We start from the raw sequence: 18767 nt of genomic DNA, 5'->3' as shown, positions 1-18767 counted from the left end.
CCTTGTATGTCTAGTAGGAGAAGGTCCAAGGCCTGTGATGTAGCATTCAGGCCCTTTACCATATCGCATGCTAATCCATTGATTACTCTTGCGTTATATTGTGCCAACCCGGGAACACCCACAATACTGATTGCCAGATGATACATCAGCAATACCTTCTGTCTTTTGGCTGATCTCCCCTGGACCAGTGCTGCCTTCCAAATAACAACTTAATTCTGGTGCATGGTCAATCTTTCCTTACTCTACTCCCCTGCTTTGTCTGACGGGGGGCAGAGCCTAGTGTGTCCAATGCGGCCACTCATCAAAGTGTAAGAGGTTCTTATAAAGTTCCAGAAGTTTATTACTATAGTTATACTTTGTAAGATTGTCATACTATGTTATTCAAACATTACTTTTTATTGCCCGCAGTGTTGATTCTACTTATTCTGGCTCTAAAACGGCACCACCAGGGTCACCTTTCATCAGATGAAGACGAAGATATGAGAGATAACGTCATCAAGTACAATGATGAAGGAGGTGGAGAACAGGACACCGAGGCATACGACATGTCAGCTTTGCGCAGCTTGTACAATTTTAGTGAAGGGAGTGAGGCCGGAGGGGATAGTACTCTTGCTACTCAACGTCACCCCTTGCCTCAGTGGTTTCCAGGAGCTGAACTGGACTTCTCACTGTTCAAAGACTACATCAGTAGGAAAGTGAGGCTAGCCGATCAGGACTCATCAGTGCCTCCATATGATTCCTTCCAGACTTATGCCTTTGAGGGCTCAGGCTCCAGTGCTGCATCCCTCAGTTCAATCAGCAGTTGGTCTACAAGTTCAGAGCAAGACTTTTCTCAGTTGGGTTCTTGGGGTCCAAGATTTCGCCAACTGGCTGCTCTATATGCTGGACAAAAGGGACATGAAGAAAGCCAGAGCTCCTAGCCCAAGTCAATCCCTTAATTTTCAGGGTACCAAGACCTTATGCTCTAATTGCAGGGGCAGACTTGCTCCATATTTATTACATATCAGTATGTAAACATCATATGACATTGCTCTACTATGCCCATTAATTGTTTCATTCCACTGGTGCACATTTATTTACGGATATCTGCCACCCTCGATACCCATGTTCATTTTCTTCTTTGACACGATCATACAACACATCAGTAGTCACCAAACACAATAAATCATACTAAAGACAACGTCAGCCATCAATTAAATAGAACTGGTCTGGCCATGAACAAAATCCCATTCTGCCACTGTTTCACATGTACTTTTCTAGTAACTCATTTGTACAGCACTTAAAGCAATTGTTTAAACAGTTCTGTATTTCTTCAATCATTTGAAATCTAGCCAAAAACATCAGTGATTTCCAGAACATAGGGGACTGCAGTGCTCTAAATAGTGCCTGAACCCCCCTAAGCCCTACTGGGATATTTCAGTTAGGTCAATTGAACTGAATTGAATGGTCATATGTCTTGCTGTTGCGTCACAGATTTCCAGTTATGAGATTTTCCGAGCAGTTTTGAATGGGTAGTAGTAAATGCAGAACTCCAGGTACTTCCAAAAAGTTTGCTTCCTTTTTCTTGCAACTCTACTGATGCGAAATACTGAGCAGAAATACTGCCATGTGAAAGTGAGCGAACAGCAAAATACAGCGCTCCATGATGTAGAGGGCTAATCAAGTCCACCAATAGGAAATAAGAATATTAGTATCTGGATCATACACGTATAGGAACCAGTCAGTTGCTGCAGTATCCCTGGATGGACAAACAGAGGGCTTCCATAGAAGACCCAACACAAGAGAAGGAAAGTAGGGGATTTGTAGTGCTGCTCGACAAAAGGACCAAAACACCGATAGTTAACACTTTCATTGGACAGGCCATGCATTTTGGTGCAGGACTTTCAGTTCTTCAGGGCGTAACAGATCTAACAACAACTGTTTGTTCATACGGTAATGGCTTGAAGAAAGTGCAAGTTTTGCATCCAAATGCGTTGTCCGTCCAAGTGTTAAGCATCCAGTGGTCGCTCTCTTGAGCCGTGCCACGAATCATCTGCTTTTCTCCTCTTGTAACAGACATTGGGGCAGATTTATGGAATTGCCTAAGGGTAACTTTACACGGGGCGGAAATGCTGTGTAGTGTCTGCAGCAGAAATTCCATGGCAAATTGCACAGCATTTCCAGAACAGAGTCACAACCCGCACCATTTGGTGTGGATTTTGACTCAAAATCAGCTGCGTACTCGCAGCTGATTTCAGAAGACACAGCACTCACCTCCGAAGTCAAGTGAGCGTAGCACTGCTGCTCACTTCCGCAACACCTGACCATTGGCGCAGGTCTCAGTAGAGGCTGCTGGGTACCAAGTGAAGGAGAGCACTGACAGTTAAAGACTTCGGAGGTGAGCGCTGTATCTTCTGAATTCAGCTGTGGGTACCTAGTTGATTTTGCGTTAGCAGCAGGGGCGTAACTATAGAGGATGCATGGGATGTGGTTCCACCCGGCCCCAGAAGCCTTACGGGGCCCATAAGCCCTCTCTTCTTCATAAAGGGAACCCAGTACTATAAGTAAAGCATTATAGTTGGGGGCCTTGTTACAAGTTTTGCATCAGGGCCCGGGAGCTTCAAGTTACGCCTCTGGTTAGCAGCATTTCCGCATGGTGCAGATTTTGATGCGAACATTCTAAGTAATTTGCTGCGGAATTTTCAGCTACGGACACTCCACGGAATATCCGCCACATGTAAATATACCCTAAGTGTGTGTTCACTCACAGTGGACTTGCTGCAGAATTTTGGCTATTGAATGCAAGTCAAAATTCCACAGCAATATACAGAATAATGTAAGCATCTGAGGTTTTAACAAACCTCATTAATTTATAGCAAAGAATATCTGCAGTGGAAGCTAGTCATTCTGCGGATTTTCAAATCCACAGCCTCCCGTATTTGTTGCCAGAATGTTGGATATGTTCTCAATGCAATTCATTCATCAGAATGCAACAAGAGAATTCAGCTGTGAAAATCTGCATCGAAATCAGCATGTTGATTTTGGGGCAGATTTGCACCACTATGTGTGATCATACTTTAAAAGCAAAAACTGTTTGTTGCCCTCAGCAACCAATCACAGCGCAGCTTTACTTTTTCAAGAGCAGAATCCAAAATGAAAGCTGTGCTGTGATTGGTTACTGTGGGCAACATACAGTTTTTGTTTTAGACCGTTTCATAAATCTGCCCCATTGTTGGAAAATATGTGAACCCGCCTTCTCTACATATCCGCCACATGATTTGAAGTAAATAATAAGGAACTTGGCTTAAGGTATTTGAGCTCTTTGAGTAGGCCGTACATTTTTGGATCATAAAATATAGCAAGTGTAGGACTGTTACATCAATAAAAGTTAGTGATGCTGGAAATACACTCACCTATTATAGTTGTGATTGCAAACCGTCAAAGCGTAGAGTTAATTGAGCTGCCAGCAGTGGTTTCTACTGATTGGAATGATCCCATGGGAGGCCTCTGAGAATGCAATAGGAACGGAACCCCTCGAATAATGGTGCGCCACTATAAGAATACTTAACTCCCATCAATAGCACAACATATGCCTTCTGTTTTTACAGGTATAGGAGCAACGAATTTTGGATAGAAAGATGTACCACTTCTGACAACGGATCCTGTTTGAATCCGAAACCCATTGCTTTTCTACCTGTAACAGAGTAAAAAGCAAACTTACCGGCTATCTATGGGACTTCAGCATTTCTATCATGCTGCACCCACACTCGAGCGATTCCACTCCTATTGCATTCTGATAAATTTTCTGATGGACTGACATGTAGTAAAATAGTCATCCATTCGAACAATGGTTCTAAACATACCCGTAAATATAACATCAGAAGAAATATTACCCTTTGGAACTGTCAAGTCAAAGTTATGACCTTTACCCATTGAAATATTGCGGCATGAAGTGTAATGAGCAAATAAGCAAAGGCACCCTGTAAAATACCAGTTAAGCAATGCAGTAAAGAAGATAGTCATAAATCCTTACTATCCATTGTGCTGATACAGGAACAATACAGTACTTGCTATCCAATGTTCTACAAAGGCTAAAAGTTTCAGAAAAGAGTCACCAAGGATGGTTTCACATCTACGTTGAAAACTTCGGTCCGAGGTCCCATCGCAGATCCAGCACAAAATACTGGAAGAAAAACAGCTGCATTAGTCAATGGGTCCGCTCAGTGCTGTGCAGTTCCGTCTTAGGCCTCAGTCACACGGGCGTTTTTTCGCACGATTTGCTGATCGCATAACGGATGCGCATCCGCAAATCGCGTGACCGGGGCCGACGATTCGCTGAAAAATCTGCACCTAGCAGCGTTTTCAGCGAAACGGCCCAAGACTGCCCGCTATCCTCTGCCACAGCTGTGGCAGAGGAGAACGATGTTCGCCCATTGAATTCAATGGAGCTCTTCCCTGAAAGCCATCCTGAAAATGTGTAAAAAAAATTTAAAAAAAAGTATACTCACCTTTTTCCTGCAGCCGGAGTTCAGCCGCGTCCGGCCGGCAGTTCTCCTGAACTGCGCTCTGTAGTATTCAGCAGGCGGGGATTTAAAATCCCCGCCTGCTGAATGGGCTGCCTCTGATTGGTCACATCCCTCACCAATCAAAGGCAGCACTCACTCACCCATTCATGAATTCATGAATGGGTGAGTGAGTGCTGCCTCTGATTGGCTGAGTGCAGGGACCAATCAGAGGCAGCTCTCAGCTGTCATTCAATAGACCGAGCCCTTAAGATGGAGTTGTTTGGCCAGGGGATTCCCTTTTCCTGCTCCCCAAACTGAGCAGGAAACCGGAATCCCCGACGCAGATGTGATACCGCCCTTACACTAACTAGATATCCGCAAGCTACCAAATCTATAGAGTATACGCATTCTTTGAATGCAGGAATAAAGACGTGTCAAAATTGTTCACAAAGTTTTTCTCATCCCTACTTTTTAGTCTTTAACTATTTTTAGAGAACATGTAATTTCCTATATACCTGATTTCATTCATCTCCTACTCATGACGCTCATTGCTGCCATTATCATTGGCTGGGAGCCTTCCAGCTTTTTTCGAACTCCAAAACAGCTGAATCTAACAGGGTAACCTCAAAGGACTGACGCCTACTCCTTATGAGGGCATATCTGCGGTATTAGCTGTCATTGACGTTGTAATAAACTTTCATTGTATCAACTCTTGAACCTGTGATCTACCATCTTCAAGCAGTTATAATGACTAAGTTTCCCACAGTGCACTACCACAGCTTCAAGAGGGACTGTCATTATTTATCATGATTCCTCAGAGGACAAAATAAAAGTTTCTTCTACTAAATTCCTGCCGCATGTCTCAGTGTGATCAGACACATTTTTGTATTCATTTGAAGGGGAATGGTTAGTAGCACTCAAACTGTTGCAGCGTGAAAGGGAGGAGACACAAATTAGATATTAGAAAAAAAAGTTTCTGACAGTGAAGGTGATTGATGAGTGGAACAGGTTACCACGGGAAGTGGTGAGTTCTACTTCAATGGAAGTGTTCAAACAAAGGCTGGACAAATATCTGTCTGGGATGACTTAGTGATCCTGCATTGAGCAGGGGGTTGGACCCGATGACCCTGGAGGTCCCTTCCAACTCTACTATTCTATGTGTTGGCCGCATCATGGGATCAGGTCCAACGTGGTGTCACGGTGTCAGCCCCTGCCCATGTGATCCTTGTGGCAGTGCATGCCCTCTATTATTGAAGCACTGGCCATTGACAAGGGCACTTCTCTCCTGGTGTATGGGGTGATTGGTCAGCGGGGATTTGAGGCAACACCCACCACTTGGGAACACTTTGAATGGTGCCTATAAACTTTCAAATTTATTTATTGTGAGACAACAATGTAATCTTCCTGGTCCTTCCACTATGCTTTCACCCAGTACCAATAATTATTCTTCTGTGCTCCATTGAGAGACTTGAAAATACTTTTCTAATATGACGTGTTTTTATTTAAAGCAATGCAAACTATCTGCCAGTTGAGTGAATGTAGGTGGCCACAGTTCACTGAATCCAGCATTCTATTACGACCATCTTTCCTTCCTGCCCAGGAGGCTGTAGGCCTCTTTCGAAGGCCAGAAGTAGTTAACCAAATAATTTTAGCTTGAGATCCAATTTTGTTGTCATACACCACAATGAATTCCTGCCGCCTGTGTACCAATTTATCCATATGATATCTGGAGATTGCCTTACGGTCTACTGTAACCTCTCTCTATGTCCCCATGCTTCCTTTCCCTCCTCTTCTCCGCTTCCAAACTCATCTAAATTCACACAAACTGAATTAATGCACCAGCTAATCAGGATCTGGTCGGATTTCACTCTGTCCTCATTTAATTAACCGGCTTCACCAGTTTCATTTTCCACCAATTAGTTTGCAGGGTGGATGCAAATTAAGATATTTGTTCTTTTTTTAAGTCAAAAGAAAAATCCTTTGAGGCTCTTATTAGTTTTTCTGCTGAAAAGGAAGAAATCATCTAATCAGAGGAGGCCTCAGAGACCCGTAAACCAGAGATGGTTGTGAAACAGGAAAGGAGGGGGAGAGAAGAGATAGAAAAATGAGAAGGGAGAAAGCAAGAAAGGGGGAGAGAACAGCTGGAAATAGAAGCATGTCCACTCCATAGAGATGATTTGCAATGTACTTCGAAACATAGTGCCACACTGTTGATTTCTGCTACCGGCATGTAATGCAAACATACATATATAATGTACACAGTACCAGTCAAAGGTGTGTGTATATATATATATATATATATATATATATATATATATATATATATATATATATATATATATATATATATATATATATATATATATATATGTATATATATATATATCAGAGCAGGCTGGTTTCCAGAAAAATGTGTCATGCCCAAAGCAGTTTTCAGACACAGCGCTTGAGTGAATGAGGTAACAACTGGCTTAGAAATGGTAGTACCCACAGTACTCTATAGTGTGAGGTATGTTAGTAGAGATCTGCAAGTGCTCCCTACTTGACTCTATTAGCAGATTACAGATTCTGGTTTGATAGTATCAGATCTAGGCTTATCATTAGGAATAATAGGTGTTGTGTCTGAGTGGCGCTAGACACCACTCCCAGCCCGGACGCAGGGCAGCATTCACACAGAACTGCACAAATACCTGCAGTATGATGTTGCAAAGATTACTCCACACCAGGCTAGAGAAGATGCATGACACTAGTCCCTATTAAACAGGAAGATGGGGAACCCCTGCCTGAATGCAGAGTTAGTGTCCTGATAAGAATGGTACCACGGTCTTCCCCTGGGACCTGACTATCCCTGTAAGGGCACCAGAAGAGATATACTAAATATAGCAAAGCTCTTGTGTAAAGCACTAATAAAGAAAGGAAGGATAAATCAGCACTTATCTTTATAGAGATGGCTTTCACCCAGAAAAAAGGCTCCAACCTGCTCCCACCAGACCACCAACAGAACTGAACAGCCCAAGACACTCACCAAGCATACCAGCATGCAAAGATAGTTGGAATACCTACAGAACATATGAGGTATTGCTTTGTGTCTTGGACAAGACACTTAAGCCTGTGACAAGGGTCCTCATTGTCTTACAGGTTCCTACTCTCACAAGACAACTTACCCATGAAACCTGCCTGCACACGGGGCGATCGTCCCCTGCTGGATCCTAAGGACTGTTAGAGAAATAAAGTAATTGCCAATACCAGGTAGAATTAGAATAGTCAGTCACTAGTGACAAGGCCCATTAACAGAGACTCAGACACAGAGATCTGAATAATAGTCAATGGTGGCAGGTTCTGCTGCCCCCCTGCTAATTGCTGTGTTTTACTAAGGCATAAAAAGGGGTGTTAATTAATGCACACAAGTGGGCTGCTCTGATCTTGGATATCCAGATGCAGGATCGAAATATGCAAATTGCAACACTGAGATCCATTGACAATATGGAAAGGGGTTTGCTGATCATTGAGCAGGTACTCCCTGTGATAGATGTTTGGGTAGATGGTAGGATTTAAGTGCAGAATGATTAGGCAGCCAGCTGGGTGACCGAAGGAGGGGTAGAGGGGAAAGTGTTAGGGAGCATAGTCCTCATATGGCATACCCCAACAAGTTCACAAAGTTGGCGGATAAGGGGTATACCATTTGATGATTGGCACTGCTACAGCAAGACATGTCCTCAAACTAGCAGGGAAATGTCTGCTGGTGTAAGAAGGGGAATAGGAGCACAGAGCAGGCTATAAAGGTCCTCGTAGTGGGGAACAGAAAGGGCAACTTGTCACAAAGACTGGGATCAGCGAACAATCTGTTGCCTTTCTGGAGTTTGATTTTAGCATATTGCGGATTGGGTTGACAGCAGTTAGGGTGTATATTAGCACCAATGACAACGTTAGATGTAGGTGGAAGGCTCTTAAAAACTAATTTAGGACAAGGACCTCCAAAGTGGCAATTTCTAAAATACGACCTGTACTATGTGCCACACCACAGAAACAAAGGAGATTAGGGAAGTAAACAAGTAGCTCCAGAGCTGGTGTAGGAAGGAGGGATTTTGAAGAACTGGACCAACTTTGCTGTTGCCTACAGGTTCTACCGTATGGATAGGCTGCATCTCAATGGGGAGAGTGCAGTTGTGAGGGGGGAGAAGATGGTTAGAAGTTTGGATGAGTGCTTAAACTAGGGACTGCGGGAGGGCAACCAGAGAGATAGAGGGGAAGCTAAAGAAGTTAGTGATCTGAGACTAATTAATGAAAATGGGGGTGGAACATTGTGAAGGGTTAGTGCAGTTAGAAAAGTTAATAAGAAACATGTCCAAAAATAACTAAAAATCTGAAAACAGCATGGTGACTGATGCTAAAGTCTGACCAATAAGGCTGACAAACTGGAAGTTATACATGTATGAGAAAAACTATGACATAGTGGAAAGAATTGGGACATGGTTAGATGAAAGCTGTGACTGGCCAGTTAACTTACAAGGGTACAGTTCATTCAGAAAGGATAGTAAAAACCGAACAGGAGAAGGGTTTGTCCTTATATAAAATCCTAATTAAAGCCCACATTACAGGAGGAAAAATGTGAAGGAGATAAACACGTGGAGTCTTTATGGGTAGAGATACATAGAGGGAAAAACAATAATAAAATCCTAATAGCGGCTTGCTATAAGCCACCAAATATAACAGAACCCACTGAAAACCTATTACTAAGGCAAACAGATGAAGCGGCAAATCACAATGAGGTAATTATTATTAGGGAATTCAATTATCTGGACATAAAGTGGGAAAATGAAGCTTGCGGATCTCATAAAGGAAACAAGTTTCTGTCAATAATTAAAGATAATTATCTTTCCCAACTTGTACAGGACCCAACTAGAGGGACGGCCATTTTGGACTTTATATTAAGCAACAGACCTGGCAGGATAAGAAAGGTGCAGGTCGGGGGGCATCTGGGAAATAGTGACCATAATATAACACATTTCCACCTGTCTTTCAAAAGGGTGTTCTGTTGGAGATGCACAAAAACAGTGAACTTTAGGAAGACAAAGTTTGATCAGCATAGAGCTGCTCTTACCCTTACTGACGTAGACAATGTCCCCCAAAATAAGAGTACAGACAAAAAATGGGATGTTTTTTAAAGCATCTTAAATTAAATTGAGTGGTTCATACCTTATGGGAAAAAATACTTAGTAATAGGAGAAAACCAGTGGGCAAAAAAAAATCAAACAAAAATAAAGAGTTTAATCTATTAAAACAAGAAGGCAGCAAACAGTACTAAAAAGCTATAAAGTAAAAAATATATAGAAAGCAAATACAATCAGTAAAGATGGAGACAGAGAGACTCATTGCCAAAGAGTAAAACTAACCATAAACTATTCTTCAATTATATAAATACTAAAAAGATTAAAACAGAAAGTGTTGGCCCTTTAAAAAGTAATGAAGGAAAAACTGTAGAAGATGATGAGGTAAAAGCAAATCTGTTACCCCGTTTCCCTCAAAATAAGACATACCCTGAAAATAAGCCCTACTCTAATTTTTTTTTTGAGTTTTTCCGGGAGGCTTGAAATATAAGCCTTACCCTGAAAATAAGCCTGAGCTGCATTACATAAAAAAGAAATATATTACCTAGCAGGAATGGTTTAGATCCCTCCTGCTGCTCTCCAAAACTCCGATGTGCTTCTTGAAGTCCTCAGACGCCCACAGAAGATCACTTCCTGGTTACAGGATTCATAAATCCCACCTCCAGGAAGTGATGGCTCTGATTGGTTCTTGGGCGCTGCTCAGCTAATCAATGCAGCACTTGATGCACTGATGCAATGGCTTATTGGGCGCTGCATTGATTGGCTGAAGAGTGGTTGAAGAACCAATAATAGTCATCGAGTTGTGGAGGCGGGATTTATGAATTGGCCAATCAATGCCGCGGCTCAGCGTTTCGGAGCTCAGGAGAGCAGCGGGAGAGACCTGGACCGAGCCTGCTAGGTAAGTATAAAAAGACATTCCCTGAAAATAAGACCTCGCGCCTCTTTTGGGGCAAAAATAATATAAGGCAGGGAAACACCATAAATAGTTTTTTCTCTACAGCATTCACAGTTGAAAATGAAATGCAGAGTGATAAAACTTACCATTAAATTTCACCGGCCTAAGGCAGGGCTCACAAGACTAGATGCATAAACCCTGCGTTAGTCACGCAGGGTTTTGCAGCTGTGGGGCTGTGATATTGTTATGCACATGACAATGTATATCACGCACTCTGTCATGCGCAGTTTTCCTGTTTCGTTTTTTTTGTTAAATTTCCTGCACTGTTGTTTCACAATGGCGCATATATACGCCGCCCATACATAATTTAATTGCATACAGGCAGCATTGATTACACACCCATAGGACAATGGGATCTATCTACGTAATGCACGGCAAAACAGAATATCTACGTTCTTTTTTGCACTTGCGTATTACGCAATGCATACATGCAAATGTGAGCGAAACAGCGTAAGGCAATATATTTGATTGCCTGCGAATTACCGTGTATCACACACACATACATCACACGCGTAATACACTGAAAACTTACGCTCGTGTGAGCCTGACCCAGGCATAAATGTAAGGTTATGCCTATGGGCAGAGGAAATACATGTCACTATTACACACTAAATGGGAAACACTGACATGGAAAGGGACTTGGGTTTTTTTAGTTAGCTGTAAACCGAACCGGAGCAACCAGTGTCAGGCAGCTGCTGCCAAGGCGTATAGGATCATGGGGTGCATCAAAAGAGTTTAATTCAAGGCATGTTAAAAGCAAAACAGTGTAACCCAGACAGAGCTTACATGTTACAAACCTACACGGTTCTTAGTCATGCTATGATACTATGACTAAAAACCATGTGGGTTTAAAATATGTAAACTTTCATGGTGATTATCTGATTGTTATTATCCAATTTATAATAAAATTCGGGGGCTGACAAAGTTAAAAATAAATAGTGAAACTCCCCTCTCCATGGCCTCGCTGCTCCGGTCCTTCTTTGTGCACACTGGGTTTGCAGCAGTCATGTGGTTGCTTACCCATGTGACTGCTCTAGCAAATAGAAGGTCTGACATGGGCATCATCAATGACATCCTGTACACAGTCCCATGGCTTCTACATTAGAAGCCCATGTGACATCACCAGGGCAGAAGATGTGCTCCAGTTCCAGGGTAAGCATAGTAGTCAAATATAGTTTGGTGAAAGAGGGTATAAAAATAAAAAAAAAATAATAACTTGGACAACCCCCTTAAGAGTGACACCAGACATGTGGACTCATGGCGGAATCACTAAATGACCAAATGGGACACTACAAGACTAGTGTCAAGTATACAGTATATACATATATTAAACTAGTTGTATCTCTTTTGGGTTATAGATTAACAGAAAATTAATACCCGAGTTTCTTAAGGACGCTATCTTCAAAAAGTACAACAAGAGAAAAGATGTTAGAGTAATTCAAGAAGAATATGATATTTATACAGAACATTGTGCTATTGCATTCATCCAAGTAATGCTTGCCTGGCAGAAAAAAAAGTTAAAAGATGACCGATTAATGGCCTGGACCTTTTTGTCACTGTGTCTAAATTTGTGATAATTTTTCTGGGAAATTCTCTAAAGTGTGCCAAGATACCAATAAGGCTACGACTTAATTTTAAATTAAGTAGAAATAGCTGTAATAACGGGGATAAATAGCTGTAAATCACCAAATGAAAAAAAATCTAACGCTATTTAACAATGATTTTTTTCCCACTAATGTAGCCTCAAATGTGAATGCTAAAATGATAACAAGTGTCTGCAAAAAGAACCCCTTATAAGTTACCGCTAAATGACCCTTCAAATGCAGTGAAAGCCACGGGATTCTCATAATAGTAATAGCCACAAGATCCCCATAACAGTGACTGGAAGCGGACTCCTCAAATCCGGCGCCCTACCGTAGGAGCCTCTTAACTGGGGTGAAACCACTTTGGCTTTGGTCTAGTAGAAGGTGGAAATAAAGAGCGGTCAGTGAAGTTGCACTCTGGACGTCATTCAGCACTGAACATTCTCCCAACCTCACCGTTTTCCTGAAGTCCCAGTTATTAAATAAAGTAGTACTTGCCAGAAAAATTCTCCATTTGCCACTCAACCTAGATTTGTTTCCTCGCCTAGCAGTGTGTTGAAACATTGTATAGCTCGGAGCAGTATCTTGGTGGCTATAGTGGTTGTTCTGCAAAGACATCCGTAAATTCTATAGCTTTAAACAGAGGCGTAACTTGAAGATTTGGGGCCCCAGTGCAAAATCTGTAACAGAACCCCCAACTATAATGCTTTATTCATAGTACTGGGCTCCCTTTATGGAGGAGATAGGCCTTATGAGCCCCCCAAGGCTCCTGGGCCCGGGTGCAACCGCATCCCCTGCATCCTCTATAGTTACGCCCATGGCTTTAAAACTGAATTGAAATCCATCAGAAGAACATTACATATCTTTTTAAGAGCCTGATTTTTTTTTTCATTCATCACATCAGTTTATCAGTATATATTAACAACTGGTTATTTCTACATCCAATGAGGTGTTAAAATCGGGAACATAAACATGCTCAGATGACTAATAAATTGGAAAGTACTGCAAATATTATAAAGCATTCTACCAGCAGAAAACATTTCGTCTCAAGTCTTATTACATTTACAAGTAATTACATTTGGTTTTGTAGATTAGCAAATATAAGTGACTCGTACCATATTTACTTGTATTTTGAACTTAACCCGTTGGGGACCAAATATACAGTACTAAAAATATAGAGAAGAATTAAAGCTCCTGCAATCTAATAGGAGGAGGTTGTGTCCTTGAGTCCTTCCGCATTCCCTTTCGCAGGCTACATGCAGGAAGCAGCACTGCCGTTTCCTGTCTGGGACTCGACGATCATGGGATTGCCAGCAACCCTAGAACAGCTCTCATTGTGACTAATGTGACTATATGGGGATGGAACTATGGAACTTTCCATACTATGGAACTTTCTGCTTGAGGACGTGGCAAATTCGATAAAAGAGTTTAAGAGGGGCCTGGATGCCTTTCTTGAGCATTACAGTATTACATGTTATAGTCACAAATTACTTCAGAGGGATTGTAAATCCAGGGATTATTCTGATTGCCAGATTTAAAGTCAGGAAGGATTTTTTCCCTTAAATGAGATAAATTGGCTTCTACCTCATTGGGATTTTTTGCCTTCTTCTGGATCAACATTGGGGGAGGGGGGTTAATAGACTGGATAAACATATGTCTTTTTTCAGTCTAACATATTATGTTAATATGTCACCTAGAAGGAATTGTCTATTTTCAATGGTTACATCTCATACAGATATGCAAATAATTAGAGCTGTGGTGTGATTAGATGAACATTCTTGCCACCTGAGGCCCTAAAAGTGGTTCCACCCTTAACCTATAAAAAGGCTCTCAGAGGCTTCTTGTGTGTAGTGACCTCTTCTTCCGCTTGTGTAGAGCTTGTTGAGCACTAGACGCCTCTATGACACAATCAAAGAGATTTTTCCCAGTTAACGGATTCTGAGGTTCATTATTGGAATGCGAGAAGCTGGATGGTCATATCAATGAATTGCCTGCCACCTGGGCCCTTCTAATCAGACTGTTAGGTGGTGTTTGGAACAGTAGATGCATGAGGGCATGCATACAAGGCCACCGAGCTCAGATCGCTCTCAACAGACCACCAGTAGAGAGGATCCTCTGATCATCCAACAAACATGACCAGATTCAACTGTTTCATTCTCTGCCATCCAGCGACAGGTGGCACAATTGCTACAGGCCCCTGTTTTCAGAACCATTTCCAAGAGCTTGGCTGATTGACATTTAGTCTCCTGGCACCCTTTACATGTATTGCCTTTGACACCCACCCACTGTCACCTTAATTTGCAGTGTTGTCATGTACAATGAAACTGGACCGCTACAAAGTGGAATCGGGTTGTATTCAGTGATGAATCCAGGTTTAGTTTGAGCACTGACGATGGGTATGCTTGTGTCTGGAGACCTAGGAGTGAGTGCCTCAAACTTGCCTTTGCTGTGGGACGTGACCCTACTGCTGGTGTGATAGTCTTAGGGACCATTGCATATGACATTCATTCACCCCTAGTGGTAGTACAAGAGACAATGACAGCTCAGCAATATGTCCAGGACATCCTGCATGTTATGTTTGTTCTGGACGAGAAGGTCATACAAACGCAAAAGAGGCACAACTGTGTAAAACAGAGGCAACCCAACAGAGTAATGGAGCCTTCCTTCAAGAGTTCAGTTTTACACAATAAATGACAATATCTACAATATCAGAGCAAATGATTGCTAATAGTGCAAAAATTAAAAGTAAAAATTGCAAATAATGTGAGATAAATGCTGACAAAACCTGCCAATTTTGTTATGTCTGGCCAACCGTCTAATGTGTATGATGGTCTACCAACTATCCCCCAACTACAGAGTCTGGCAGTGACTTTTTCACATTTCCTTATTGAACGACCATACAGATTCAGATCTGTGGTTTATAATGAACTCAAGAGAAATAGCTGTTGGCTGGCTTAAGTGTATAGACATGGCTGGCCTGAGCTATGTGTGACCTGTGCGGGTTCACAGAATACCGTCCTCCATCTACAAGGGAGTGGTGACTGTCGTCTGATAGAGACACTGCCAAGATGTCTCTTTTTCAGTGTATGTAATAAAATAAGAAACAGTGCATACTCTCATCCTTTGTCGCTTGTGGTCGCTGGTAGTCGGTATTCCCTCCTGACTTCTGTGTTATACAATCATGTGATCGCTGCGGACATTTCCCGGCCTCACTAACAACTCGGAAAACCACTATAAAGTAGAACTCCAACCCTAACAAAATCACCCTCTTTCCCATTTTGCACATAAAAAAGTAGAGATGTAAAAAAATATTAACAATAAACAAAATTGCTCTCAATGCTTGCAAAAAGGTCAGAACTATTAAAATAGCATGCTATTTATGCCCCACAGTGAACGCCATTAAAAGTAAAAATACATAGTCCCAGAATTTATGTTTTTTGGTCACCTTACCTCCCAAATAAAGGAATAACAATTGTCAAAAAATCATACGTACTCCGAAAGGGTACCAATAAAAACCACAGTTCGCCCCGCAAAAATATGATCCCTCGCTCAGTACCATCAATGGAAAAAAAAAGTTATGGGTCTAGGAATTCTGTGAACCAAAGCAATTTTTCTTCTGAAAGGTTTTTTAACCCTTTCCAATCCACTGTCTGACCTCTGAAGACATTATGATTTAAGGCTGTACGGCTCCGATGTTGGTAGACATCCATCTGGGTTCTCTTACTGTGTATTGCCAGCCTCTCTGCTGTCAGAGCCTATCCAACATGTCACCTCATGCAGTACTGGCTTTAGCCAGCATATTGCGTCGTTGTATGACGGCAGAAAAAGAGTAAGCCCCCTAGGAAAACCAGGATACAAATTGGATTGGAAAGGGTTAAAAGTAATTAAGCATAACAAAAATGTATCAATTTAGTATCACTGTAATCATTCTGACCCGCAGAATTAAGGTAATGTGTCATTTTTACCGCCCAGTGAACAGCGTAAAAATAAAACACAAAATACGTGCCAGAATTGCAGGACTACGTGCAGCACAAAGGGAGACAGTGTATGAAGAACAAAAGTCAACATAAGGAGGTTTTTTAAAAAGAAAATGAGTAAAACTACCAACATAGTCCACATGTACAGCAGTTTTAATCAACTTTCCTAAGATATTAAATATGTCCTGGGGAAACGGAGTAGAAAAAAATGAACAAAAGAACTGAATACCAACACCACATAATAGTAAAAAATGGAGTCAGGGCAATTTTGCAACGGGCACCATGCAGCGTAAGGCCAGCCATAAGTATAGATGACCTAACCAATAATCTATTTAACCTAATTTTCTTATGGGCCATTTACACGGGACGATAATCGCTCAAAATTCATTCAAACAAAGGAAATGGAGCGATAATCGTCCAGTAGTTCAGATCTACAGCAGTAAACCCAGGTCTTCCATTACCCTAGTGATAGACCTGGGTTCCTTGTCCAAGTTGACCAGCCTTAGCATTCTCTTGCTGGTTATGAAAATTGGCATCTTAAGGCTTTAACAATGCAAGACAATAGTCTTCCTAGATTCTCATAAGTATAATGGATATTACCCGTGATTATTATTGTTTGAGGACATATATCCAGTGATTTATTTAAAGATGATTGTGGGATACCAGTGAAATTGCTAATTGTGGTAATGGGTAAAAATCAGAACGGCTATCACAAAACGTTTTGTACTATGTAATATATACACAGAATTTCTGTTCGTCCCTTTGCTATAAAGAAGCTTAAATGTTCCTCTTATACTACCGATAATCATAGAGCCATCCTGGAAACAGTGCTCTGGAGACCACGATCCATCTCAATAGCACTAAAGTGTTCTTAGTGTTGTAGCTATGAAAATGTATTATTTAAAAACTTCATAGAAAGCATATTAGGTTTGGTTAGTACAAGTTTTCTTATCATCACACTGAATACTATTATTACAATGATTAGTACCGGTAGCTCTCCAATCAAATAGTATAATTGAACATACTCTTTAACGTTCCTCTAGTAGTTTGCATAGAAGTTTGTTATTAAAGAAATAGTTTATACTTTATAAGTGGAGCAAGAAGTTGGAAACATAGTCGGCCATTTTGAACTTACTGACAAGTGTTTTCTGGTCACCCACCTGCATATATGGATATTCAGACATTTCCTTGCTCACCTTCTGTCTTTCTCAAGGGCATTGTGGATGTTACTTTGACAGTTATGTGTTCCTAGCACAATGCAGGCTCTTCCTCTTAGGCAAAAAAAAGGATTTATCATAATAGACTACTTAAAACAAGTCCTCGTTATGTGGCGTTCAAAGTGAGATACATACAGTGATGGTTTTATGGGCAGACAGCAGGGGAATGGCGAGGAAGGAAACTCCATAATTTTAGTTTCTAGAACTTATAGGATGTGACAGAGTCCCTTTATGATTATTGAATAGTAATATAATTTTGCTCATACCTCTGTTTCTATAATAAAATATCTTCTACTTGTCAAAAACTTCTCTATTCAAATTGGGAAAATTTTAGAAATTACAAGAGTCTTTGTAGCAAGATTTTATTAAGAAAATAAGCTTCAAATGTTACATACTTAATCTTTTAAGAAAAAAAGTGTATTTTGTATTTACTCTTTTTAAAGCACCTATTCCAGTCCACACCATAAAACATCTATCTATCTATCTATCTATCTCTCATATCTATCTATCTATCTATCTAATCTATCATATGCAATCTATATCAATCACAGTGTAATATTAAATTCTCTAGTATAAAAAAGAGAAGAGAATTATAGAACATGCAAGCTTTAGAGACTTCATCAGACTTGTCAGATTATAACTGAGGAAACATATTTTTCTATCTCTGTCATTTTTAAAAACTGGACCCCACAATCTGGATACAACCCAATTCTGGATTATACAGACTGCTTTAGAAATAAGGTAAAATTGGAACTTTTAAACAAATGCCACAAAATTACACACAATTTCAGAATGAAAGAGAGGAAGGTTTTAAAGTCACTAAAAGTTAATGATATCCCCATTAAACCAGTGGATAAAGGAGAAGCTGTAGTAATTATGAACGCATCAGATTACATCTGAGAAACAAAGTGGTCCAGTGGGCGGTTCTATCAGTGATCTCTGTATAACTGGGAAGGCTCTCAATCACTGGTAGGACCGCCCATTGGACTGTTCGACTCAGAATGAGCAAAGTTTGAATCAATAAAATACAAGTTATACTGAATCGTCCCCCACAAACTTGTATAGAATCTGCTCAGCTCCTACTACTCTACAATTTAATGACTGCAGTTTGACAGCATATTCGAGCTGCCAGATTCCCTCTCCCGCTTTCATCTTATACACAAGACGTAGTCCTATGACTCTAGTTTATCATTATGTAAATGCTGAGCTTTTCCTTCCATTTGTTATCCTGTCTTTCTAAAATGTAAATTAATCACACTGTCTCTGATCGGTTATGTATAAATATGTTTCCTCTGTTATAATCTGACAAGACTGATGAAGAGGCATTAAGTAGCCTCTATCTAAAGCTTGCATATATAATTTTTCTGGTTAGCCAATAAAGTTATCATAATACCTTTGTCTTGAATACTTTTGTCTTTTTTTATACAGAGTATTAAATATTAC

The 18767-nt window shown here is 40.8% G+C and overlaps 1 protein-coding gene across 1 annotated transcript in view; it reads left to right on the top strand.

Annotated features, from left to right (window-relative positions):
* CDH22 (cadherin 22) overlaps positions 1 to 2122 on the top strand; it is a 156254-nt gene extending 154132 nt beyond the window's left edge. Inside the window, exon 11 of the mRNA XM_066587905.1 lies at positions 409 to 2122. Coding sequence (XP_066444002.1) covers positions 409 to 920 — 512 coding nt within the window. The 3' untranslated portion in view covers positions 921 to 2122. The remainder of the gene's footprint in view (positions 1 to 408) is intronic.
* Positions 2123 to 18767: the final 16645 nt, after the last annotated feature.

The sequence above is a fragment of the Eleutherodactylus coqui genome, chromosome 13 (assembly GCF_035609145.1).
Source record: "Eleutherodactylus coqui strain aEleCoq1 chromosome 13, aEleCoq1.hap1, whole genome shotgun sequence".
Taxonomy (NCBI): domain Eukaryota; kingdom Metazoa; phylum Chordata; class Amphibia; order Anura; family Eleutherodactylidae; genus Eleutherodactylus; species Eleutherodactylus coqui.
Note: the sequence above shows the minus strand (reverse complement) of the source record. Positions and strands in the feature narration are given on the sequence as shown.